This window comes from Cavia porcellus, unplaced genomic scaffold, assembly GCF_034190915.1.
Source record: "Cavia porcellus strain 051 isolate PalLab524CR breed Dunkin Hartley unplaced genomic scaffold, mCavPor4.1 scaffold_18, whole genome shotgun sequence".
Classification (NCBI taxonomy): Eukaryota; Metazoa; Chordata; class Mammalia; order Rodentia; family Caviidae; genus Cavia; species Cavia porcellus.
In genome coordinates, this window is record NW_026947501.1 from 22926011 (window position 1) to 22953218 (window position 27208).

General features: G+C 34.5%; 1 protein-coding gene across 5 annotated transcripts in view; it reads left to right on the forward strand.

Moving 5' to 3' along the window:
• The window catches only part of Aplf (aprataxin and PNKP like factor), an 88683-nt gene that overhangs the window by 52306 nt on the left and 9169 nt on the right, over positions 1 to 27208 (forward strand). For all 5 annotated transcript variants that reach the window (XM_063229539.1, XM_063229537.1, XM_063229536.1 and 2 more), the window contains 2 exons: positions 2329 to 2454; positions 26981 to 27027. In XM_063229539.1, coding sequence (XP_063085609.1) covers positions 2329 to 2454; positions 26981 to 27027 — 173 coding nt within the window. The remainder of the gene's footprint in view (positions 1 to 2328; positions 2455 to 26980; positions 27028 to 27208) is intronic.

The following is a 27208-nucleotide window of genomic DNA, read 5'->3' on the forward strand; positions in this document are numbered from 1 at the left end:
AGACTGATCCTTATCAAAATCCATTTTCTACTTTTTTCAGAAATTGAAAAATCCATTTTAAAATTCATATACTTTTAAGGAATTCTGAATAACCAACATAGTATTGAAAGGGAATCAGGTTGGAAGTCTCATACTCCTTGATGTCAAAACTCCTAAAAAGGCTGTAATGATCAAAACAGAGTAGTGCTAGCATAAAGGTAGAAATATACACTATTGGAATAAAATAGAAAATCCTCAAATAAATCCTAGTATATATGGTCAAGTAATATTCAACAACCATATCAAGGTAGTTCAGTGAGTGAGAGGAGATCTTTTTCTTTCCTAACAAATAGCACTAGGAAGACTGGATATCGATGGGCAAAAGAGTGAGTTAGAGGCTTACCTTCTATCAGATTTAAAGTTAAGGTGGATCAATGACCTTGTCTTAGTTACTTTTACTACTGAGGCAAAGTATCTGAAACCCAGAATTCAAGGAGGAAAGGTTTATTGTACCTCACAGTTTGCAGAGGTTTCAGCTCATAGACTGTTGGCGCTAAAGCAGGGGAGCATGGCAGAGGGGCATCTCAGAACCAGCAGGCAGAGGGCAGCAAGCAATAAGCAGAGAGCAGCAGCAGCCCTCTTTCTTTCAGCACATTAGAAGAGCAGTTAGCAGGGAACAGGATAGGGAAATGGTGAGTTACATTTTAATGGGTTAGAATTTCAGTTTTGCAAGATGAAAAAATAGGGCAGTTGGCCATACATAATGTAAATATGCTTCACACTAGTTAACTGAACCCTTGTGTGGTTAAGATGTTAAATTTTGTTATGGCGTTTTAACCACAATTTTTAAACAAGGCAATAAGCCAGATTTGGCCTGCTCTTTGTCAGTCTCTGCTATAAATACTGTTACACACATACAAACACAAAACAAAACAAAACACTGACTGTGCCAAATGGTGATGAGGTTCTTGAAAATCTGTTACTCTAATAGCTGTCAGGGTAAGTGAAATTAATACTGTCCTTGTATAAATGTGACAGTATTGATCAAACCTGAACATACTCCTACCCTGTGACCACTCCTAAGGATGTCCTTAGGAAATGTCTGTGTATGTAAAAAGGCTTACTACAGTATCATTTATAAAAGTCAGCAGCCTAAATAACCAAAAATTTAATCAAGAGTAACATGGATAAACTGTTTACAGGTTTATAAAATGGAATAATACAGTAATAAAAATATACCACTGCTATAATGCAACAACAGAGATTAACCATACAAATGTAAAAATTAGACTCAAAGTATATGCTAGATAGTGCCAATTAAGTTCAAAGAATAAATGACATTAATCTTCTATAATATCACTTCTTAAAAGTATAATCTAGAGACCTGTAGAAGTTCCCAAGGACACAGCTAGGAAATCTGCTAGGTCACAACTATTTTTCACAGTAGTATTAAGATTTTTTTGGTGGATTTCTTTTTCAGTGATGTCATTATGAATGCATAACAGATCTGAGAAGTCAGACACATTTTCTTAAACCAGGTATTACATCGCCACCAATTTTTTTTCTTGGAAGACAATTAGGGCATGTTATTTGTGATAAGATGTAAAAAGATTTAGTAATTTTTAAAGGAATAAATGTATTTTTGCAATTTCTCATTTTTTTATTTTATGAAAAACTAAAAATTTCATAATAAAATGATAGTTTGTATACTTTATATCTTTATCTTTAGAGTAGTTACTCAGAGTACAAGACATAAACCAAAAGATTCTTAAAAAAAAGAAACAGATAAAACTTCCTAGTAGGATAAATAATCCATATGAACAAAAGCCCTCTCAAATTTTAATAACTTTTAAGAGTATCAGAAAGGCCCGAGACAAGAGTTTGAGAAACACTTTTAGAAGACAGGATAGCTGACTTTAAAATGGATTTAAATTGACTTTACACAATGTTGGAAATATTATTTAAAAACTCTTAACCAGGGCAAATAGATATGCTTACTTTATTAAGTGTTTAAAGGCTGTATACTTGGGAAATTTGTGTTTCATACTAACTATATAACCTATATATGCTGTGTAAAGAAATGTTTGAAAATTACCCTTTGATATTCTTCCCCATCACATGACACCAGAAATTCATTGTGTTTCCATGAGAATCCTGAACTGACTGGATGTCATCAATTTTATATCATCAACATGTCATATGACATCATCTGTGTTTATATTATCAGGTATCAAGTTGGTTCACTGTCTGTAATCATCAGATGTATATTGTTTTATTTCATGCTACATGCACTAAAAATTAGAATATCCTATTAATTTTTTCCTGGCATTATGTTTGTCACCCTTGTAGAAAGAATCCCGTCCATTTTCAGCACTTTAGCCACCCTGGTGACAGTGATTATGGAGCTGTGCCTGTCACAGATCGAGAGGAGACTGACCAGAGACCTGAATGTCCCTATGGAGCATCTTGTTATAGGTATGGAAATTGAAATACTTGCCTGGACTATCTTTTTCCCTAAGCTGTCTTACTTGTTCAGGAGCACGTATGATCTGCTGCTTAACTCAAACCTTTAGTGTGGTTTTTAGACTTTCATATATTTTTTTTGTCTTTTTCCTTTTTATCGGTACCAGGGATCGAACTCACGACTGCCTGCTTGCAAGGCAGGCGCTTATGCCGCTGAGCTAAATCCCCAGCCCCTAGACTTTCATATATTGAAAATTTGTATTTTGCTAGTAGGTAGGATTATGGTTCTTTATATAATTCTAAATTGTCAAAATTATTAATCTTGCAAGTACTCAATATTTTTCTTTATTACTAACTTCCTAACGTGAGAAAATCAGATAATTTCAAAGCTTCTGATGCTAACCCCATATAAACTCTACAGAGGTTCCTAAGTATGATACATAAATCCATTCCACATGCTCTCCCTGTCGACCTCTACTTTCACTTTTCCTACTACTCCACCATTTTATAACACTAAGTTACAAAAGCAGAGTAAGATCACGTCTCCTCATGCTTCCAGAGCATATTGGCTTCTTCGGTATCATACACAAAGTAAAACTCATTTCTTGAGATGGTGTTAATTTCTTTACCAGAATTTCTCCCTATTCAGGGATCAAGTATTTTGAAAGCAAGATGATGTATCCTTGGAATCTTGCAGTTTTGTTTACTGTTTTGGAGACATTAGTTGGAGCAAAAGAAATAAGTAAAAGGAATAAAGATAGTAAAGGGAGAAGTTAAATTGCCATTATTTGCAGGCGACATCATTCTCTACGCAGAAGACCCAAAATCTCCACCAAAAGACTTCTATATTTAATAACCAACTTCAGTCACACAGCAGGATATAGTCAACATTCAAAAATCAATAGTCTTCCTGTACACAAATAGCAAACTCAGAGAAACAAAGGAAACCACACCTTTTACAATAGCATTGAAATACTTAAGAATCAATTTAACCAAGAAAGTAAAAACAAATGAATGCATGAAATTGAATTGAACCAAACTAAAAAAGAAAGAAGTAGCGATCCCACGTTAGAGAGTATTAAGGCCAGACAGCCTTCTTTTTTAGGTAATTTTGAATACAGGTTAGTGAATCTGCTGACTATCCTAAAGTTGTTGATATGTCAATGATTATGGTTTTCAGTAAGACAGCAAAATAATATGAGATTGAAAAGAAAAATTAAAAGGCTTGCAACTTCTCATTTGAAAAATAAATATTTTATTCCAGAAAAAGAGAGCATTCTGCAGATAAGAGGATATTATGATCAACTTGTCCAGTAATCTTGAAAGTTTTAAAAAATGTGTCCTAGAAAAGTGTGTCCAAAAAAATACAAATTTAAGAAACAGATATAAGAAAGATAGAAAATGAAAAGTCCTGTATCATTACAGAAATTTAATAATTAAAAGCTCTCCAAAAAATTATAGATCTATTTGATTTTACTGGCAAATTCTACCAAATGTACGAAGAAACTCAAGCTTTACATGAACTATTCCAAAGGAGGTGAAAGAGAATATATTCAGCAGCTCACTTATGAGTTGATACCAAAATCAATCAAGAATAAAATAAGGATGAAAAAGTACAAAACAAGCTTAGTTTTGAATATAGTTAAATACATCCTGAGAAAAGACTAAGTATGAATCAAACAATAAATACAAAGGGACACATAATTTGACCAAATGGAGTTTATCTTAGGAATGCATGTTTTATTTTATATTAAAATTTATCATGTCATCAGAATAAATATAAAAGTTACAATAGCCATTAGGTGGCTGGAAAAAGCTGATAAAATCAGCATTAAATTATGATAAAAATTTACTACAAAATAGGATTGGAAGAGGATGTCTTTAGTATAAAGGGTATCTATCAAAAACTTAGAGCAAATAAAAAATTTTAATTTTTTTTTCTAAAATCAGAAATGGGACAATAATGCTTTTTATTACTAGTAATTCAGTTTTTTAATATAATGGAGATTCAAAGCACTATGGTAAGATAAAAAAGGAGAACAGATAAAGATTGAAGAAATAAACAAATGATCACAAATGGCATTATTGGATACCTAAGAAATACAAAGTAGCCTACTGATGAGTTATAAATTTAATAAGTGCTTAGCAAGGTTTCTGAGTACAAAAATCAATATACAAAATCGATTGTATTTCCATACTTCAGTGCCAACCAATTAGAAAATAAAACTTGTAAAGATAATATTTATAACAACATCAAAGTTTCAAGTTATTAGGCATAAATATAAAAAGCATGAAAACCCTTCTGGACAAAACTTAGAGAAAATTTTTTGAGAAAGACCTATTATAAAGGTGGAAATGTTCATGATTCAACAAATCAGTATTGTTAAAATTGTTCATGTGTGCAGACGCATTCAAAATCATAATACTTTTTGTGTAGAGATCTATAGTGTGATTCTAAAATTAATATAGAACTATAGAAGACTGGGAATAGTCATATAGCCTTAAATAATAAAGAGCAGGTGGCACAACTTATTATACCGTATCGTAATAAAAGCAATGTGGCGTGGACAAAAAGATAAAAATACCAAAACTGAATAGATCCAGAGACAGACAAGATGGTAGGGCTTTCAAGATAAATAAAAAGGGACTGGTTCATGGATCCTAGAATAGGGATTATTTCCTAAAACAAGATAGAGAATACAGTGATTGAAGTAGGAACATTTAATTATTTGACTATATCAAATAAAGATGTTTTTATCTACCAGTAGACAATATTAAGACAATGAAAAGCCACAGAATGAGATTAATAATTGCAACTCACATTTCTGACAGGAGAGTATGCATGTCCAGAAACACAAAAAGATACCTCCAATTGTCATTGCTTTTGAGTAAAAAGCTTTTTCTTCTAAAGAAAATCCAAATGGTGAACAATGAAAAAATACACTATGATTAATAATCAGAGAAGTCACACACATACACACTTGCTGCCTTGAAATAACTGTCTTTTTTCTCATTCATTTCTTTAAAACTATTTTTCAAAGACTTGTAAGTACTGATAAAACAGTGTGAGATGTATTTGTAGAACAAACATGTCTTATATATTTATATTTTTGGAATACCACATTTTTTCACTACTCATGTCATAATTTTTTGTATTTTAAAGCAATCTTTATTTTGGTCTAACCCAATACTTTTTCGTATTTCCATTATACTATCATTTACAGCTCTCACTGCTCCTTTTCTCAATTTATTATGAATAATTTGTGTTTTTGAAAAACTTTTCAATAGGCCTAAATTACTTTTACCTGTTTTTATTTCGTTTAAATTGTTTTATTTCTCATTTTAAAGGGGATAAAACCAAGGAAAATAAAACAGAATAAAACCAATTAAAACAAAGCAGTGTAAGTGATACAGGACTTCCAAACAGTGCCTCTTGTCTTAAAAATAGCTGCAGATATCTTCAGGCATAGTGACAATCCAACAGAACAGAACAGAATAGAACCAATAAAAAAAAAACAATGAATGTATGAAAGGACTTCAAAACAAGACAACAGTAAATCCAAAGTGACTACCATGATATATCTTGCTATCTTTGAAATAATTGTTTATGCCCTTGGATATAACAAAATCAAACAAAATAAAACAACAAAACCCAGCCCCCCAAAACAATGAATGATACAGGACTTCAAAACAAGATAATAGGGAATTAACAATGGCTACCACCTTCAGAAGGAGATCCCCCTCTCCCCCCAGATGCCACACTGTGTACTGCTGGTTCTTTGAATAAAGGATCAGACCACTGGCCCTGGACCTGCAAGGTCAGTGGAACACCAAAACTCTACAAGCATCAAATTGCATTTCATCTCAGTAGCTCTCATGACAGCCTGTTTCTCTGGACCAGCCGGAAGGGATTGGCCCTTCTTATTTGCCCACCCCATGCGCTGGAAGGGACTGGGATCTGCTGTACCCTACCCCCTATTTACGTGAACTATTACTTATTATTACTGATTAATGATTAAATTCTATGTCTACATAACACATAGATATGTGATATATAACAATATATCATTTCCCTTTAGTCTTAAAAAATTCTACATGTATTTTTTGTAGTAGAGATCTTCTAGAAAGTAATTCTTTTAGTTCCTGTGTCTAATGACTTTCTTAATTCTTTTGTTTTGAAGGTTCTTTTCACAGTTATATAGAATTCTAGTTAAGCGGATATCTTGCTTTACCTCTGTCATTCCATTGACTTACAGCCATAGTTTCAGTTGAAAATTAGTTGTCTCTTTCATTGTTGCTCTTTTGAACTATACATCTCTTTCTTTGGACATTTTAAACATTTTATGTTTACCTTTAATTTTCAACAGTTTAGCAAAGGCCTCTGGTATATTCTTGTTTATATTCATCCTGTTTGAGATTCACAGAGCTTTTTTGCACATTGATATGTTTCATTACTTTGGGGAGACTGCGTGGCTATTACTGTATCAGATGTTGATTCCATCCCATTTTTTTCTCTTTTTTGAAATCTAATTAAGCATACATTAAAACTTTGACCATATCTCGAATGTCTCCTTTTACATTGTTTTGTTCTTTCTTCTTCTGCTTTCTCTTTTCTTTTTCCCTTTGTCCTCCTCCCCTCCTCCAACTCGTTCTCCTCTAATCTGAAAAGGATTTGCTTCAAATTTGACTTTGTCTCTGAATTTATTAATCTGATTTCCTCTTTTGTCTAGTCTGCTGTTAAACTGACTTAAAGAGCTCTTAATTTTAGAAGCTGCATTATCTAGCTCAATGATATTCACCCATTTTTTTCTTTTTCTATATATTCTAATTTTTGGCGAAATTATCCAACTTTTCATTCATTACCTCTACTGTTTTACTTCTTTAATATGTTCTTTTAATTATTGTTCTTAACTATTTTCAGGTTTGTATTTGCTAGTTAACATTTCTGGTTCTGCTGCTTTTCTTTTCTTGATTGTTGATTACATTGTTTTATCTCTTCATATCTAGTAACATTTGCTCTAATTCCAACTTTATGAAAATAATTTTAGCAGCTCTAAAATGTTACCCTCCCTTACTGAGGGTGTCCCCTGTGCATGGCACATAGGGGCTAATTACCTCTTTCTAGACAGGGATTTGTAGATACATAATACCTCGGTTGGAGTTTCAGTAAAACGTTTCACTTTGGTTTATCCTTCAACGTTGCTTTTCTAGAATTTTTTTGAGAAGTAGAGCTTTGTTTTCTTGACTCTGAAACTTTGCTTTGGAGATTCAGAGCTTAGCCTATTACCTCCCACCGGTACACCTTAAATCATGGCATTACTTTTTGAAGGAATACAAGTTACGTGTTTGTCATAGATACCTTCCCTTAGAGGGACTTTGTCCCTCAGAGAGCACGAGAGGTTTCATACTGACTGGCGTTTTGAAATTTTAAATTCAGACCTTTAGCTTCTCACATATCCTAAGAAATCAACAAGAGTTTCTTAGGAAAAGTATGTTTTGTGTGTGGGAGCCCTTTAGTCTCCAAACTGTCATGATAATTCCATTGAAAGCGTGAAAACATTTACTAGTTTCTTGGCATTTAAATGGAACCTTCTGTTTGGGCTTGAACGTTACCCTTAAAGCACACCAAAAGCTAATACCTGCCTTTAGGAAAGAAAATAGGTAGTGATTACCAGTTCACATAGGCAGGGCTTCTTCTTTTCCGGAATTGTAGATAACTTGAAATTCTTATTACTCCCATAATTCTATCATATAACTAAGTTTTACAGTTGCATAGGGTTTTTCTTAGTTTTAAAAATAAGGATATTATTCTACATAGGTGTCCTTCATCCTTTCTGGAAACAAAATACAAATATTCCTGTTATTGAATAGAATGAAAATAAAGTACAAAGACTTGCTAAAAATAAGTCCACCAAAATTTGCTGTCTTTATGGAATCAGTCTTTTAAAAAGAGGTCAAAACAGGGAAATGTCAAGAAGAATTACTCCCAGGCTAACAGCCTACATGTACTAGATAAGCTTTAGTATCTATGCCTAAATGAAAACACACACACACACACACACACACACACACTCACACGCACGCACGCACGCACGCACGCTCGGCAATTTTAAAAAATCTGTTCAGCTACTTTGCATCCTGATTCTGGTTGCAGATAAAACTTTAAGATTTTTTTCTTTTCCTAATTTTAATTCTGGTATTGAGGGAAATTTTAGAAAAGGAGAGATACAATTGCTTATTCTGCTTAATGTATTAAAAATGAATAAATGGTAACCAGATAGATTGAGTTGCCTAAGACTCTGAAGCTAGTGGAATCAAAACGAGATCTCTTCCCTCTTCTTCTTCAAAAATTCTCCGTGGTCTTTGCTGATCACTGCTAATCATGTGTTCCAAATATTAGTGAGGTCCCAAAGGAAGCCATACCAGAGCTTGAAGCCAAGGCCTTCACACTGGGCTATATCCATATCCCTTTTTAAATGTTTTCTTTTTGATAGAGTCTCGCTAAATTACTGTTTCTGGGCCAACCTTGAACTTGTGATCTGTCTCAGCCTCTCAGAGTTCTGGGGGTATGGTTGTAAACACCGTGACTGGCTGGTGGTTTTCTTTTTAACTAAATAACAAAACACTATTTTGTATTTAAAAGAAGGGACAGAAAACCTCTAGATAAGGTATTTTTAAGAAATTATGAATAGTCAACAAGATAGAGTACTAAAAACTCTAGTTGCTGAAGCATATATTTATAATACATTCTCTTGTAATTTTTAGTTAGGCAAATTAGCTCTGATAGATTTATATCATTGCTAACTGAACCAATGTTGTATTATGATCAACTTATTCTTTAATGATTTTGAGAAAATTTTATTAGCCATATACTGTAGTAGAAAATAAGCCTACTGTATCAAAATGATAAAATGTTCTAATTTAGTTTGCTTACAGGCAAGTGTGTATATAAATCCAGCTTTTTTCTATAGCTACAGAAGAAAAGTGCTGATATTTCATAAATCATAAAACCACTCACCAAAGTCAACAACAAATTATTATATTTACAAATGTAGAAAAATATGTATTGCAAAAATAGGGTAATGTGAAGCCTGTTTTCCATGATGAACTGTGTATTTAGAAGGGAAATGAATTCATAAGCTGCAACAAGTTTTTTTAATTAAAAAATGCCTTCATAAAGTAGGGTAAGAGTTATTCTCTGTAAAACTAGTTATTCTTTCAAGTGAAAGGCTAAATTTATTTTTACTTTTTGCTTCCTAGTCTTATGTTTTAGTCACTTGCAAGTCAGTTTTTTTTTTCTTTGTATACCGAGATGATCTCAGATGTTGTCTACCGTGTTAAATCATAGTCTGCATGCCACCTTCTTGGGTTTATAGGATATTTCATTATTTCATGTATTGTCATATAGGCACCAAGTTTTATCACTGTGTAGAGCAAATATGTAAGTACAAAATTGTACATGTACAGCCATTCTATTCCATTAGTAAAACCAGGACAAATAAATATTGATCACATATGTAAGTGCATCTTATAGTAAAAATATAGATTCTCATAGCTCCTTTAATGTAGAAGGCTGATGCTTATGCAAGGATATGTTCTACATTACTACATTTTACATTTTTTCTAGATTATAGATATTGTTGGCATTTTTCTGACTTTTTGTACTTTTTTAATCTGAGAACATTAAATTCCACTTAGAAAAAATGGTAAGTCGAAAGTGCTAATAGGAGATTGGAAAATGGCGGCGAGCTAGGGGATCGAGCGAAGAATCTCTCCAGAGAATTCAAACTCAAAGATAAAAAAAGACAGCATGGAGAGGACCAGACAAATCGATAGCGATTCTTATTAACCAAGACAGTACAACTGGAGGATTTAAAGTCGTGCTGAGACCGGAGGCTACAAATCCCGCGCCCTTAAATCAACAAACAGACTCGTGGACCCAGCACGAAAAGCTGAGTTGCTTTTGGAGACCGCGGGAAACTGAGACCCAGATCGAGACTCCAAGTAGCAGCCAGTTCTGCACCGCTGCACCAGAGCGGATGTACAAAGCTCTGGCGATTCAAATCTAAACGGTGCACAGAAATCTGACCGGTCAGCGCTGAGCCGCGAGTGGGGGAAAAGTGGACAGCTTGGTGTGTGGCGGTCCCAGAACGAGGACTTGCACCGGACTCTGGTGAGTACAGAAAACCCCGCCGCTGCTGGGTTTGACCAGAGAACATCTGGCCCGCCACCACGGGGAAATCAATAACACAGAATCTGGTGCAGACATATTAGCCTGGCGGCAGAAATCGCAGCTTAGTGACATCACCAGGTCCCCCTGTAGGGAGGGCTGGTGGAAGACATCTTGAGTCCTGGCAGAGCCTGATTACTTGTTGGCTTCAGCTCCACACAGAGAACTTAGTGGGAGCCATCTTTGTTTTGGGCAGATCTGCTTTTCTGGTGCACCTATCACAGAGAGGTTTGGAAGAGAACGGCTGGGACCTGGGCAGAATCCTGTGCCATTACTCAGCTGCTTCTGATTCAAAGAGAACTGGCAGGAGCTACTGGGGCTAAACCAAGCCTCTGCTTGGGGCCCAATAAGCAGATACAAAATAGTCACAACTCAGTGACAACCAGAAAGTACAGCCTAATTTATGAACTAACTGACACAGAGGCTAGAGACTAGACTGTACCGCCCCTACATCCCAGCCTTCCCCAGATAACAGCAAATTGGGGAGGACAGCAAAAACTCAAGCCAGCACGCTTCTGAAAGGCCCTAAGCAATTTGGAGAGGGCCAGAGAACTCCAGGACAGTCTGAAAGAAACCAGAAACATGACAAGAGATAAAAATAAAAAAAAACCTCCAGCTGTTCAACAGGAGAAATTAAACCCAAGAGAACTAAACACTGAAGAGAACAAGCACAGTAACCATCCTCTACTCGACACAGCATCAACCGAAATTAAAAAGTACTTACATGATCTCATAGAGGAATTTAAAGATGTACTCCTGATCCAAGTGAGGCAAGATATAAAGAGATTAATTAAAGAAATGACAAGCCCCGCCCAAGAGAACACAGATGGAAGAACTGAGGAAATCAGAAAAGAAAGAGAAGCATCTGAAGAAGAATTTAAGCATAACTTAGAATACATGAAACAGATCCAAAGAGAATATCAGGAAACTCAGAACTCCATTGAATATTGGCAAAATGCCTTGACAGAAACTAAAGACAACCTTCTGAAACTTGAAGAGAGATTTAGGGCTTATGAACGTGAAAGAAAAAGCCTCTTAAAAATAACAAGGAACCAGAAAGAAGCAATTCTAAAACTGGAAGATGATAAAAAGATACATAACCTAAGGATAAAGAATGTGAGGAGGAAGCAGGAACATCCAAAAATGAAATACAAAAAATATTCACAGAGATATTAAAGCAAAATTTCCCACGTATAGCAAAAAGAAATGATATCCAGATAAAAGAAGCATACAGAACGCCAGCTACCTACAACCAAAACAGATCTACGCCTAGGCATATAATAATCGAGATCCCAGAAATCCACCAAAAAAACAGAATATTAAAAGCAGCCAAAGAAAGGATGCAGGTTACCTATAACGGGAAATCTATCAAAATAACAGCAGACTTATCAACACAAACTCTTAAGTCAAGAAGGGAGTGGGGAGAAATATTCCAAGTCCTGAAGGAAATAATATGCAACCTAAGTTCATATATCCGTCAAAACTCTCTCTAAAAATTAATGAAGAAATAAGATACTTTCAAGACAAGGAGGAACTGTGGGAGTTCGTGGCCACCAATCCAACCCTACAGAGAGCGCTGAAGGACATTACAGAGAAAGAGAGGAAGAGATATCAGGATTACAGCTACAGTGGCAGAGAAGCCTCAGTGAACGGGGCAGACCATGGAATGAGGGAATAAGGTGGACAAATTATAGCAGAAAAGTGGAGTAGCAGACATGAGGCAGAGATGGTAAGCTAGTCTTTAGTAGAGACAGCTCTGAAACTATATTTAAAAAAAAAAAAAAGCAGAGGTCATTGCTAATGGTGTATAACGATTTAAAAGACACAGTAGTCCTAGTGACATATTTAGATTGAATTAAATTTGTTCTGGTCTGTCCACTCATATCAGATTTGAGGACACAGACCTCTAGAACCAAAAATAGCAGGTTATACCACGGCAACTATCCTTACTTTCCTATTGACTTAGGCTGAAATTCTGTATTACTTACATTGTCTTACTATGACTGATCTTAATTGTATCTGAATCATAAGACTATTGGTTGGCCTTGACTGATCCTATTTGAAATCGGTATGCGTGTTAGAATCAACCCTAAAAGTAGAGGAAACTACTCTGAGTATGACAAAATGTAAAGGATATCCATACTGGTATGAATCAGTAACAGCTCTCAAATACTACAATGCAGTCAAAGATAAGTTTTTATAAAAATAGGTGATAGTATGTTTAACTATAATAAGCCAGTGTTGTCGACAAATCTATTGAAAATAACAAGAGAAAACATAGTAGCTACGGAAGATCATTTATATTATAGTTTTATAAGTCCTATCCATTGCATGTTTATCTAGGAAATTGTTTCATTGTCTTGTTATGACTTGGTTTTCCCTATAATACAGAGAGGATAGGAACAAATACTCTGAGGAAGAGACCTGAAAAACCCGAGGCTTATTTTGTAGCATTATAATATAAATTCTAGCAATCTATTGCTTGCTGATTAAAATGACTCTGGACTGGTTTCTTCAGCTCAACTTCAGCATATGCAGAGATGGGGACGGCTATCACAAAGAGAATGAGAGATGCGATGGTAGTTGGTATTGTCTTCCCTAATTTGGAACTTGAGGACCTAAAAAGACTCCATCATCCTGTAATGATTTGATTAGTTCTATAATATGCAATAAGTATAGAAAGTGGGTGAAGTTAGGGACAACTATTTGTAAGAAGCTAGAGACAGTTAGATAAGGTAGATCTCCAGTGGACTTGCTTTGAAATCTGTATTTCTTTAAATTGTTTTTTATTTTTTTTAAATGTTCTGTTCTGTTTTGATATGGTTAACCTTATCCTCTTAGAGATGTAAAACAAATAGGTGGGACTGATAATCATATTACGGAGCTTTTGTTCGGCCATAGAGCAGAATGGTTTGTAGGGTCATTTTTTTTTGAATGTCATTCTATATACTTTAATTCTATAACCTGAACAGCCATTTCGAAGATGACAATTTGTAACTTATCAACTGGCAATTTCTTACCTTTTGTTTGTCTGTAATTTAGAATTATTTGTACCCTTTTTTTTTTAATCTCCATGTATTTTTTTGTTTCCTTTTCTTTAAATAAAAAAAAAAAAAAAAGAAAGTGCTAATAGGTGTTGTCATCTGAGCAACTACTTTTCCCGCTTCACTAATTTATTTTTCTTCCCCTCTCCACTGCTATTTGACAGAATAGAAGACCCACTCAATTTAATGATTTTCATTAGCGAAGGCACTTGTTTGAGTTAGAACTTTAGATACGTAATATCCAGCATGAACAGTGATTGCTGTCCCTGCCTGTGCCTCACTGACTCTTTGATGAATAAAAGGACTTAGTGCGGTGTGTCACTTTCATCCATACTTGCTAAATTAAGCACCAAACTTAGAATATATACATATGAAAATGAAGGAATCTATGCTGAATCAATTTATTGTAAGTATGTAAAGCTAAACTTGTATACATTATCTCAGATACATGAAATTTTAAGTAATCTTGTGTCATGCAAATGAAAATGTTGGTGCCTTGATATTTTTCCAAAGCCAGTGCCCTTTTGTAAAAAACGATGATAATGTCTTCTAAGAGGGATGACATAAGGAGGTATATCAATTAACAACTAACTATAAGTGCTCTTGATAGGATGTTATCTGCAACATGGCTTGTATCCTGTGAAAAAACACAGTGTTTTGCCACAAATATGGTTACGTTTTAAGTATATATGTGTGTGTGTGTGTGTGTGTGTGTGTGTGTGTGTGTAAAAGAGTATGTAAATTTTTTTGCTGATCTAGGTTCACAGCTGTGATATTAATTTTTTTTTTTACTATTTTCTTGGTTATTTTTGAAGTGTTCCAGGTTAATGTAGTATTATCTTAACTGAGTGTATACGTAGATACTCACTTTAAACTACAGATAATGGTTGTTAAAAGCCATTAATTTAAAAAAGAATATGTTTATTTAGGACAGATCTAGATTATAGTATTAAGGCAAAAGAACTAGGTCTTTATAATGCGACTTTAGTTGTCAGGCAGTTGAGATGTCCATAATCAGTAATGCCATAGGTTGAATGTCTCCTAGAATTCATGTGTTGGAAACTTAATCCTCAAAGGCATATCTTAGAGATATTTGAAAGTGGGGCCTTCAGGAAGTAATTAGGATTAGATCATCTGACTATCAGTGTGGGACCTCCATAATAGCCTAATGTTCTTATATGAAGAAAAGGAGAGATTTCTATCACCATCTTGGACGTTTTAGCCTTCAGAACTATGGTTTACATAAATCTACTTTTTTAACAAATCACCAAGTATGTGATATTCAGTGATAGCAAGAGAAAATAGCCTAAGACCGAGGTTGTCAATCGCTTTAAAGTTAAGAGTAATCAATGTTGGTAGCATCTAGAACACTTAATACAGGTTTCACATATAGAGGAAGTAACTTTTCATCATTTGCTATGCTCATAGTTGTTTACTTATGTGTAAGAATGCGATCTTCAAAGAAAATATCTTAAACTAAATATCAATATTAATCATTTGATACACAGTTTTATGTAAGACTTGGCTGTATTTTTTAAAAACTTTCACTCAGAAATCATATACAGCCTCCATTATATTCATTTATCCTTGATAAAATATACTGGAATGTCTTCAGTATTTTGTTTTCTTTTTTATTTAAATATGTGTTCATTTTCATGATAATAATTTTGTATTTTGTTATATTTCATGTTATACATATATAAACATTTTCAGAGTTTTTAAGGCACCCAGTAAATTATAGTGATTTTAGGTTATGAATACTTTCTTTTTTAAGTTTAATGGTGCTTAGTTTTTTAAAATTTGATTTTACTATACATATTTGTAGTCCATAAAGTTTCCATTCATCTTCAGGAGTAGGTACACATACTTATCTTGATTCTTTTTTAAATTTCCTTCCCCTCTCCACATCTCTCCCCTGTCTCTAAACTCCCTTTCCTCATTTTCATTGTTAGTGTTATTATGTGTAGCTCATGTTTATGATGTATAATGTTTACATTCACTGTATTTGGTACATACTCATGACACATCTTACATCTTTTATTTTCTTTCTCCTCCTCCTCACACCCTTGGTTTCCAGGACCCTTCCCAGTGCAAAAAATCTGTTTGTTTCTTTCTCTCAGTCCTTTATTTTTGTTTTTATTTTGTACTTGGTCTTATTCAAGTGAGAGATATTACATGATATTTAAGCTTGTGTGTCTGACTTACTTCATTTAACATTGTATTTTCCAAGTGTATCCATTTTTCTACAAATATTTTAAATGTTATAGCTGAGTAGTATTCCATTTTGTATAAATTCCAATTTTTCTTTATTCATTCATCTGTTGATGGATATACAGGCTGTTTCCAGGGTTTAGCTATTATGAATAGTGTTGCTATAAACTTTGGTTTTTAAGTATCACTGTAATATTATATCTGACTCTTTTGTAAAGATGCCTGGAAGGGGATTAGCTGGGTCAAATGGAATTTCTAACTTTAGCTTTTTGAGAAATCTCCATACTGATTTCCATAATGGTTGAATTAATTCACAGTCCTTCCAACAAGTAGGAGGCTTCTCTTTTCACCACAGCCACGCCAGCATTTGTTATTATTTGATTTCTTGATGACTGCCATTTTTTCTTGTGTAAAATGAAATCTTACCATTGTTTTAATTTGCATTTTTCTGTGACCAGAGATGTACATTTTTTCATATGTTCATTGACCATTTGTATTTTTTCTGGGAAGTGGTTGGTTATTTCACTTGCCAATTTTTTGATTGAGTCTTTCATTTTGGCTGATCTAAATTTTTAAAGTTCTTTATATATTCTAGATATTAGTCTTCTGTCTGAGAAATAGCTGGCAGAAAAAAAAAATTCCATTCTGCAAGTTGCCTCTTCATTCCGTTGATTGTTCCTTTGCTTGCAAAAGTTTTTTAATTTGATACAATCCCATTTGTTGATTCTTACTGTTATTTCTGTGCAGTTAGATTCTGTCCAGAAAGTCCTTGCCTACCTCTGTGATGTAAAGTATTTTACCTGTTTTATCTTCTAGATGATTCATTGTTTCTATTTTAATATTTATGTCTTTGGCCTATCTTGATTTTAGTCTAGTACATGGTAAGTGATATGGGTCTATCTCTAAAATCAGGAAAAGACAGACATGCCCACTATCATCACTTCTGTTCAAAATAGTACTCAAAACACAGAGCAATCAGGCAAGAAAAAGAAACAAAAGTGAAACTTACAGGAAAGGAGTAAGTCACATTATCGTTTTTTCCAGATGACATGATACTCTAAATACAAGACCCAAAGAATTCTATCCTAAAACTCTTAGAATTAATAACTAATTTCAGCAATGTAGCAGGATACAAAATCAACACAAAAATCAGTAGCATTCATGTATCCCAATAATGAACTTCATGAGAAAATAGTTAGGAAAATGGTACCATTTGCAGTAGCATTGAGAAAAATTAAATGCCTAGGAATTAACCTAATCAAGGAAGTGAAAGACCTCTGTAGTACTGTGGAAAAGGAGATTGAAGAGAACATCAGAAAATGCAATGATAGTCCCTGTTCTTGGATGAGCATAACCAATATTGTCAAAATGGCCTGTCCCAAAACTGATGTATAGACTCAATGTAATCCCAATAAAAAACCAACAGTATTCTTCACACAACTACAGAAACAATCCTAAAATTCATATGGAACCAGAAGAGACCCGGAATAGCAAAAGTAATCCTAAGCAACAGGAGCAAAGCAGGAGGCATTACAATACCTGACTTTAAATTACATTAATACTAAGTATACAAGAATGACAAAAATGGCATGCTAATGGCACAAAGTTAGACTTGTCAGTAGAATAGACTAGTGGATACAGAAACATACTGAGACATGTTCAGTTATTGAATCTTGGACAAAGTGGCCAAACACATGTGTTGGAGGAAAGTTAGCATGTTCAGCAAGTGGCTCTGGGTAAATGGGCTGTATGTATGCAGTTAACTGAGTATTTTCTATTACCATGCTGGTTGACTCTTTTATTACTTAATAAAGACTATATTTATTCTCCTTTTTCTAAATTTGAGATTTTAATTTGTAATATGAGATTTTAAATTTTTGCCTCAGGTTTTAAAGTGTTTAATTTTAGAAATATGACACATTTTTTGATAAAACAAAAGTATAGTATGATTTTTTTAGTAAATAATGAGCATCAGCTATGTATTAGTATTTCAGGAAATTGTAAAATGGTTCTTTAGTTTTATTTAAAATCATGCTATAAAATTACCAATTTTGTGGAAGTAAATGAACATATTCTAGTGTTTGCCGCCTCATTTCACGGCATAGTATTCAGGCCCACAACCAAGAGGCACCCTTGATTCTTCTCTCATCGTTCGTTTCAATCTTTAAAACATATTAGGATTCTGATTACCTTTAAGTCCCCGCCCTTTGACATCTTAGTCCTAACTGTTACCTTGCCTAGAATACTGGCTGGCTTCCTGATATCCTTGCTTTCTCTCTTGACCTCCTATAGTTTACTTTCCACATAACACCCAGAAAAATTTGTTAAAGATAAATCATACCACGTTGTTTGCTTACTCAGAACCCTTCTAATGGCTTCCCCTAACCAGGTACTTACTAGACCTCACTTCCTGTCATTGACCCTTCATACTCTTCAATCTGTGTTCCTCCAATACTCCAGCTTGTTTCTGCCACAGGGTCTTAGCACATAAAATGACGCTTGCTTTTCCTTTCCTGGAGTGTTCTTCTGGGATACATTATTCAGAAATGTCTTCTCCAACCTTTCTACCTAAGCAGCTACCTGCATCTGTGTGTTCAGTCACCCCTGTACCCTTTGCTTTAGTTTTTTTCCTAGAAATCATTTGTGGAGTTATAAATACATATATTTGTTTGTCCTGTACACTGGCATGTAAACCACACGAAAGCAGACCATACTTGCTCACTAGCGTGTTTTTAGTACACAGTGCATTTTCAATGAATTTTTAGTGATTATATATGAATGACATAGGTAGCAATAGGAACTGCTCAGTTCCTCTTCAGACACTGTGGAATCATCATCAGGAAATATGAAGGTCTAATTTTTCACTGATTTCTTATAATTGCAAAGATTTGTAAGTGTTTATAATAATGGAAAAATTTATACAACACTGTTTCCTATAGGTGTTCATTTGTTTTGTAGATCCTGGAGATCAAAACCAGGATCTTGCACATGCCAGGCAACTGCTCTAACACCCACCTGCTTACAGTGTTTAATTATACTATTACTCCAGCTTTTTGTTATTTATATACCTGTATCACAAATATCAGAACAATGTTTAGTAAATGTATATTTTAGACATAACACAAAAACCTAGTGTGTTTATGACATACAGCTCTATGTTTACAACTAAAAATTGATGTTAATAGTGGACATCAGTGAAAAAAGCAGAAAGGATTTTTGAGACCTGCTGAGTTACAGAAAATGCCATTTATGACAAAGGTTAATGTAAATTTTTATGAGTAAAATTTGATTAATTGCATTTATTATTAGGAAGAAGATCTGGGAGGAATTTGGCATTGCTCTTCAAACTTCTTTTAAAATCTTCTGTTCCCCAAAAAGCTGTACATAGTTAACACTTAGCCAAGACCTAGGGTTATGTGAAAAATACATTTTGTCCTATTATGAAATAACAGACTTTTGAAAATGGAATATACATAGCCAAATATTACAAATAATTATATAAATGTATGAAACATGGTTGTGAAAATATCCAAAGCAAAACTGTATTTATTATTGAGGGAAAAGTTTAGCCACTTCATATTAATTGCCTGTTACTTTTACTGGCATATAGAATTTTCAGTTGTTGTTGGGTATCTTAAATGAAATTTACTTTTATGTCTATAAAAATAGCTACCACATGTAAAATGCTTGATAACCTATAAATGTTTATATGCATTACTACATCTGCCCTTGCAATGACCCCATGTGGGACACCTCGCATTAGTCTTGCTTTGCAAATGAAAGATTAAAAAAGTTGTTTCAAAGGACTTTCCTAAAGTCACACAACCAGTGAATGGTTTAGTTTGAATTGAGGCCCAGCTCTTCTGACTCTGAAACCTGAACTCTTTCCATAACATAATGCTTGTGATCTGAAGTTTAATAAGCCAGATGAGAACAGGTCCAGGATGCAATGGTATTTCCTTTTGTTTAAGCATCTGTATTTCTAGTTGACCTGAGTGATTGACTGACTAAAGCTAAGTGTCTTACAGTGCTGAATAATCTGTATCTCGGAAACCTGATTGCAGTGGACTGTGATTAATATGATTGTCATATTTTCATTGTTTCCTGGGGAAGTAGTATGATTTGTTAATGACAGGAAATTCTAATATATTTGAGTCTTAGGTTTATGTGAAAAGATCCAGTGAGTACTTTGATATTAACATTGTAAATGGGTGTACACTCTTTTCAAAGTAATGATAAATAGGCATTCTCTGGAATATGTATAATGGAAGAACTGCCTTTAAAGAGTAAATGTCTAAAAAAACATCAGGATTTGTTAGTTAGGGTTTAGCAGAAAACATTGACTATTAAAATTAACTAAAGAAAGCTCATTTAACCTTGATATAATTAGAAATTCTTATGTACTCTAGTGAAAATTTAAAACTTTGTATTACAAATGATTCAAGGTCTTTTAAGCAATAATTTTTCTTAAGTAGTAAAATTACAAAAATCATACAACTGGTGATCAAAAACTATAGTGACTGTTTAAATAAACTTTCTACAGTAAAAGATACATTGCTAAGAATGGTAGAATAGTGTGTTAGGAGAAAAATTATTTTAAATATTTTAAAGAGATTAATGGCAATGTATCTTTTAGTGTAATAAAGTTTTAAAAATTTAAACATTTATTGTATATTTTAATTACCCCTTATATTTTTCCTATGTAATAGAAAAAATGTAGCAGATGACACCATCACTCAGGTATATGTGAATGTCTAACTTTAAAGGTTCCACCAAAAAGCTGTTGGAGGTAAAATATGAATTTAGTAAAGTCATAGGATATAAAATTACCATACGAAAATCAATAGTGTTTACATATTCTAGTTGTGACATCTCAGAAACTGAGAAAGCAGTTCCACTAAAAATAGTTTCAAAAAATTCTTAGGAATTAATTTAATGGAGGAGGTAAAAATCATGTATACTAACAACTACAATGCTTATAAAACAAATATGACACAAGTATGTGAAAAACTTTCTCATACTCATCGATCAGAAGAATCAATATTGTTAAACTGTCTGTATAACCCAGAGTGATCCACATATTCAATGCACTCCCTATCAAAATTCTAACGGCATTCTTCAAGAAATAGGAAAAAAAAACCTTAAAATTTATGCACAATCACTGAGATTCCAAATAGTTAAAGCAATCTTAAAATGAACAGTGCTAGAGGTGTCCTAATGCCTGACTTTAAAACACATTCCATAGCTACAGTAATTACAATAGCATAATATTGATGTACAGTTAAAGGAATGAAATCATTGTATGGATTGGGTATCTGTACTCTTCTGTTCATTGCAGCATTATTCACAATAGCCAAGATGGAGTCTCAACTTAAGTATTTTTTTTCAATACATTTGACCTTTAAAAAGAAAGAAATCTTGTCATTTTGATAAACTGTATGAATGTGGAAGACATAATATTAAGTAAAATAAACCAGACAGAAAAAAACAAATACTTCATGATCTCACAATTAGAATCTACAATGTATATGTGTAAAATTTATATGATAGTCCCAGAAATTATGTGATAAGCACCAAATGGGTTTTTTTGTTTTGTTTTGTTTTGTTGTTCATTTGTTTTTTTTTGTGTGTGTGTGTGGGGGGGGGTTGGTACCCAGAATTAAACTCAGAATCTTGTGCGCCAGGCAGGCACTGTACCACTGAGCTGTACCCCCAGTTCACTGAACGGTATATATAGTCAATTCATTCTGAATGTTTCCTGTGCTTATCAAAGTTGCTTTCCTGAGGAGGTATCATTTAAGTCTAGGCAATGCAGTTAGAAGAATGTTCTTGGTAAACAAGGTGTGAGCAAGTGCCATCAATGAGAAAGAACCTAAAACTCCTTCACGAGACCAGAAATGAAAGATTAGGTTAAAGGCTGGGCTGAATTTACCTGAGGGACCTTGAAGGTGAAGGTAATTTAATAATTTAGCATTCAGAATACTTATTTTTAACATTTAAATTACTATGTAAACTAAATATATTTAAAATTTGTTTGCTTTTTGAGTGTGTGCTTTTGCATGTGATACACTTTTCTTGGTTTGAGCTCATTTTCTTATTAATAGTCAAGGTTATGAGTTGTGTTTATCATAAAAAAGAATAAAATCATTTTTAAAATACACAAACCAGGATACTTTAAACCTGTCATAGAGTCTGTCCCCTTATTTTCAGTGAAATAGCTAGCACAACTTTTATTGATATTCTTTGGAATTTTTTCTGTCTAAATTAAATGTGGAAAAGCAGCACTCAACTGGTTTCCTTCTGGTCTACATTGCATTTTTACATCTGTCTTTTAAAAATGAAAATAGTGGGCTGAGGCTTTAGCTCAGCGGCACAAGCCCCTGCCTGGCAAGCACAAGGTCATGAGTTCAGTCCCTGGTACAAGTAAACAAACAAACAAACAAATAGAATGAAACAGCAGGATTTCTGGGGAAAGGGTAGAAACTATTATCTGTGTCTCAAAGGAAAAAACAATTTTCCCAAGGCAAATGAAAATCTACACATGGAAATGGTATTTTCTTCTGTTTTTTTTTTAAACATAAAATTTCATAATACATTTTGTGTTCTTTCTTTTTGGAATATGCATCTATCATACTTTTTTCTGACTTACTCATTTATTTTGAAATGGCTTGTCTTTTCCTAGGTAGGATGTGAGATTAGCGTATGTAGGTGAGAATTTGTGAATACAACATTGGGTGTGTCCTAAGTGAGTACAAAACAGAGAAGCCACGCCTAAAACTTTACGTTTGAACCTGCCCCCTTCTCTTCTGTGCTGCATCTTCACTTTCCTTCTTAACCGTGTTGTGCCTGTTCATCTTTCTAGCCTGACCACTGAGACCTGCAATCTTTTAACAAGCTGTGGTTATAAACTACTTAAATCTTAATGTTAACTCCCTGGATTTCATTTCTTCACTTTTTTTTTTTTTCTTTTGAAAGACCAACATTTAGTTACTTAAGATTCTAAAGGAGCATTTGCAGGAGGTAATAGTAGCAAACAAGACCATATTGAGCCATTAGTGATCCCACTCAATTGTTAATGGCAAACTGGGAAAAGATGAGGACCGTGTGGGACCTGAAACAGGGCAACAAATTTAAAAGGAAGCAGAAAAAGTCTTTAAATCTCATATTATTATGGGTGGGCATCTAGGCTTCCAAGTAGAATGTTAACATTTAGAGAATCTCAATGCAAGTATGTGGAATTTCAAGGTTCTTTTGTATACATATGTTAGCAGGTTTGAATTATTTTTCACAATGAATTGTTACCAAAAAGAGCCTCAAACTACCAGCGATTTTTTTCCACATTAAAGGACAGAATCCTTCGGTATTAGTGTCCTCCTTTCTTTTTCCCCTCTTCCTTGATGCCCAGCATTAACTGTAGTTTAATAAGTTATCACAGAATTTGACAAGCCAGTGACTTGTACCAGCCTGTCTAATAAGGAAAGATCATTCCAGAAACCATCCATGTAGCTTTGTTTATTTGCAGCTCTTCATCACATCTAAAGTTGTCCATTTTATTTTCTTCACATTTGGAGTTTCTTTCCTGTCGAAAGGTCAGATTTGGGTTAATTACCCCAACTACGCAATCTTATATAGAATCTCGTTTCCACTTCTCAAAACTGTTGAGTTATGACCCTCATTAACTGCTGTGCATTTGTGCACTGCCTAATGCTCACATTGTAGGGAAAATTACTTTTTAAAAGTTGTATTAACCATAAGGAATACCCCTGACTCTGACCCAGGGCCTGATGTACAATAAGTACTCTGGGACAATTTTTTGAAAAAGTGATGCATGAATCAAGGACAAATGTTAGTTACTGACCACTCACCAACGATGTAGATGACGGACTTGGTATGAGTTGGCTCATGGAGTTTTACAGCAGCTTCATCTGGGTGTAGCTCTATGTGTGACTCCTCTTTTGCAAATAGGGGAGCCGAAGTTTAGACAGCCGACAGACAGATGGCCAGTTTCAGACTCTAACTGGATGCTTCTCATTTTAAACATCACTCTCATCTGATTTTAGTTACTGTACTTGTGCTTTCAATAATAACATTTCTATCAGCAAATTTTTGGCCTTTTGGGGGAGGTCAGTCTGTAAGAGAATGGAGGGGGGCATGTTAAATTAATCTAATTTTAAGTTAATCTTAATTTTAAATTAATCTTGGCTAGGCAAGGAGGATCTATTTCCTTGTATTGTTTGAATTAAACCTATATTGTTCAGTATGATAGCCATACTAGGCACTCGTGGCTACTTATATTTAGCTGTTAGCTAACCAAAATCAAATTAAATTTAAAATTTAGGTCTTCAGTTCTATTGGCTCTATTTCAAGTGTTCAAGGACTGTTGGGCGCAGGCGCTCAACATACCATACCCCACCCGGGACTAAGGACCACACCAGCTTCCGCAATGCGCTACGTCCCTCTTTAAATTAGCGAACCCGTGCGTACTTCGTGCTCACTCCGTACTCTGTGGCAACTCCTGATTGGCCACAGCTGGATATAGTAGCCAGAGCCTGCGTCCCATTCCCGCCCTGCTTCCTCGTGGCAGCCTGTGATTGGTCACGGCCAAATATATAAACCAGAGCCCGCGTGAATAAAGCAGCAGTTAACTGTCGCCCACAAGAGCGTCTCCTGTTTCATTGGGGCTGCGCCGGTCAAAGGACTACATATAGTCAGTGTCTACTATACTGGACAACACAGAGAGGGAAAAAATTTTCTTACTGCAGGGTTAAAAAGATTCTAGAGATTTTACTGGAACTCCTCTTCTTCCTACTTCCATTCCCCCCCCCCTCCCCGTCCAGGACAGAGGATTAGATCCAGGGCATTCACCCTGAGTTACAGCACTCCTCCTTTGACACAGGATCTCCATAACTTTCCCTAACAATAGCTCCCCTGCCCAAGCATCAAACTTTCAGTCTTCTTGCTTCAGCCTCCCTTCTTGCTTCAATTTCCCAGAGATTGTAGGCATGCGCCACCATGCCTGGACAGAGTTTTTCTTTTCTTTACTTTCTTTCTTTCTTTTTTTTTTCTTTTTTGTACCAGGGATTGAACTCACGACCCTGCGCTTGCAAGGCAGGGGCTTATGCCGCTGAGCTAAATCCCCGGCCCCCAGCGTTTTTTCTTTTGAGAGGTGACTAAACTGAGGAAGTTGAAACTCTTAACAGCAACAGCGACACTAATTAATGCCTATTGTGGAAAATAGCTTCCCGTTACTATAGTTTTCAAGCAGTAGTGTTGGATTTTATTTTATTTTTTGGATTTTATCAACTTGTTTAAAGTTATGTTTTTGCAATTATCTCTTGCTGCCTAACAAACCATGATGATGAAGAAAATATTTGGCACAAATGTAAAATGTTAAGCACTGCTGAACCAAGAAGGCATATTTATAGAGCAGATGACACTGTATGATTAGAAATTATTTATTTTACCTCATTCATCAGTATCTCAGGATTAAAGGCAGAGGAGAAAAATAATGTACTTATAAAGTATAATTTTGTAATGAAGCATTTTAAACACAAAGCATGTACTTCTTAAAAATAGTAGCTGGATATTTTTCACACAAATCCTACACAGGAATTATAAATGGGCCTTTTAATCATCTGATTACTACAGAAATGTTTCTTTAATCCAGTTCATAAATTTGCCTGGACCTTTCTCTTAATATGGTCAGTTGCAGACTCCGGGAAGGACACTGCCTCCTTAGGGTCACATCGCTCATCTGCCACCCAAAGAGGCGAAGCAGCCACTCTGAGATCATCTCGAGTATTTACATCCTGTGATCATAGCCCGTGTCATAGGTTAGAGGCCTGCTTCCTGGAACTTTGGCCATTTTTATCCATTGGAATAGTTGTGGAAATGTAAAGTTGAATGGGAAGATGTACAGAAAAACTGGGTCTATATATAACCTATTTTTTGCCCATGAGCATGAGGTTATTTAGCCCAAGAAAGAGAAGGCCTATGACTTGATTCAGTGCTTGGTTATTAAAAACCATCGTAAGGAGTATTTTTTATCTTCAAAAAGTTGTTATTTTTCAACTAAAAAAATGCTTATCTAATGTCTCTCTTGCTGCTACCCCAGACTCTCTGTAAGGTAATGTATTTTAAATATTTCAACCTCAATGCTGTTAGAGCCAGAATACAGTAAAGTATTCAGCCAATACTTGCTAAATGAATAAACAAAGAAACTTCATCATATCAAAATAATAATTTCTGACAGACATATTAAAAAGTTATATAGCTCAGCATGTATCTATTGTTAGTGTACCATGGATGTCCTTTGTTTTTTCCCGTAGGAAAAGAAGTTAACCAGTTGCTTTGGAGTTTTGCTCCTGGAAGTTTTGTGGTATCTGGAGAATGTCATATATCCCAAACATGCATTTACTACAAGATAGCTATGATGAAAAATAAGCATATACTTTAAATTTTTTTGGTTTGACTTCAGAATATGTTCTATGAATTTTTCAACAAAATTGACTTTCCTGTTTACTTTTAACAAATGATTGGTGTTCTTTGGAAACATTACTTAAATGGGTTTTTGTTTGGATTCCAGAATGGCCTGAGAAGTATCTTTCTGGAAAATATGTGTGTATGAATATACACAGACACACGCGCGCGCACACACACACACACACACACACACACACACACACACGGCCTTTGTGTGATGTGTTAGATGCTATTTGCCTATTTTGAGTATGTGATAAATGAAGTTTTAGAAATATACTATGTTGGACCTTAGAAATGCTATATTGTGCTTTACCTCACCTTGTCTTTCTACAGTGTGATTTCTTAAGGTTTAACTTTTATCTTGGTCAGTCTTTATATCTAAAAATATGTTTGACACACAGTGGGCACTCAGTAAGTACCATCTTTGAAAAGCAAGTACTTCTCAATAAGAGGCCTTTTAGGGCCTAATCTTATTTGTAGGTTATTTACTTTCTAGGCTAGCTAAAATAGTCTTATTAATTGTCATTAATTGCAAAATTAGATCTCATTTTTGCCACTTTTTTCCCCCTAGGAAGAATCCCCAGCACAAGATAGAATATAGACACAGTGTACTTCAAGGTAAGTAATTTTACCTCAGGGAAACTCTAAAGAAAATCTTTTAATGATTTTCCTGTTAAACCTTGAAACAATTTCCCATTATTATAAAAATTTTCATATCTCTACTTCTTACAGTGGGTTGAATTGCTGATTTTGGTGAGTTTTCTTAGGTTAAAAAAAACTGGGTACCTTTTATACAGCA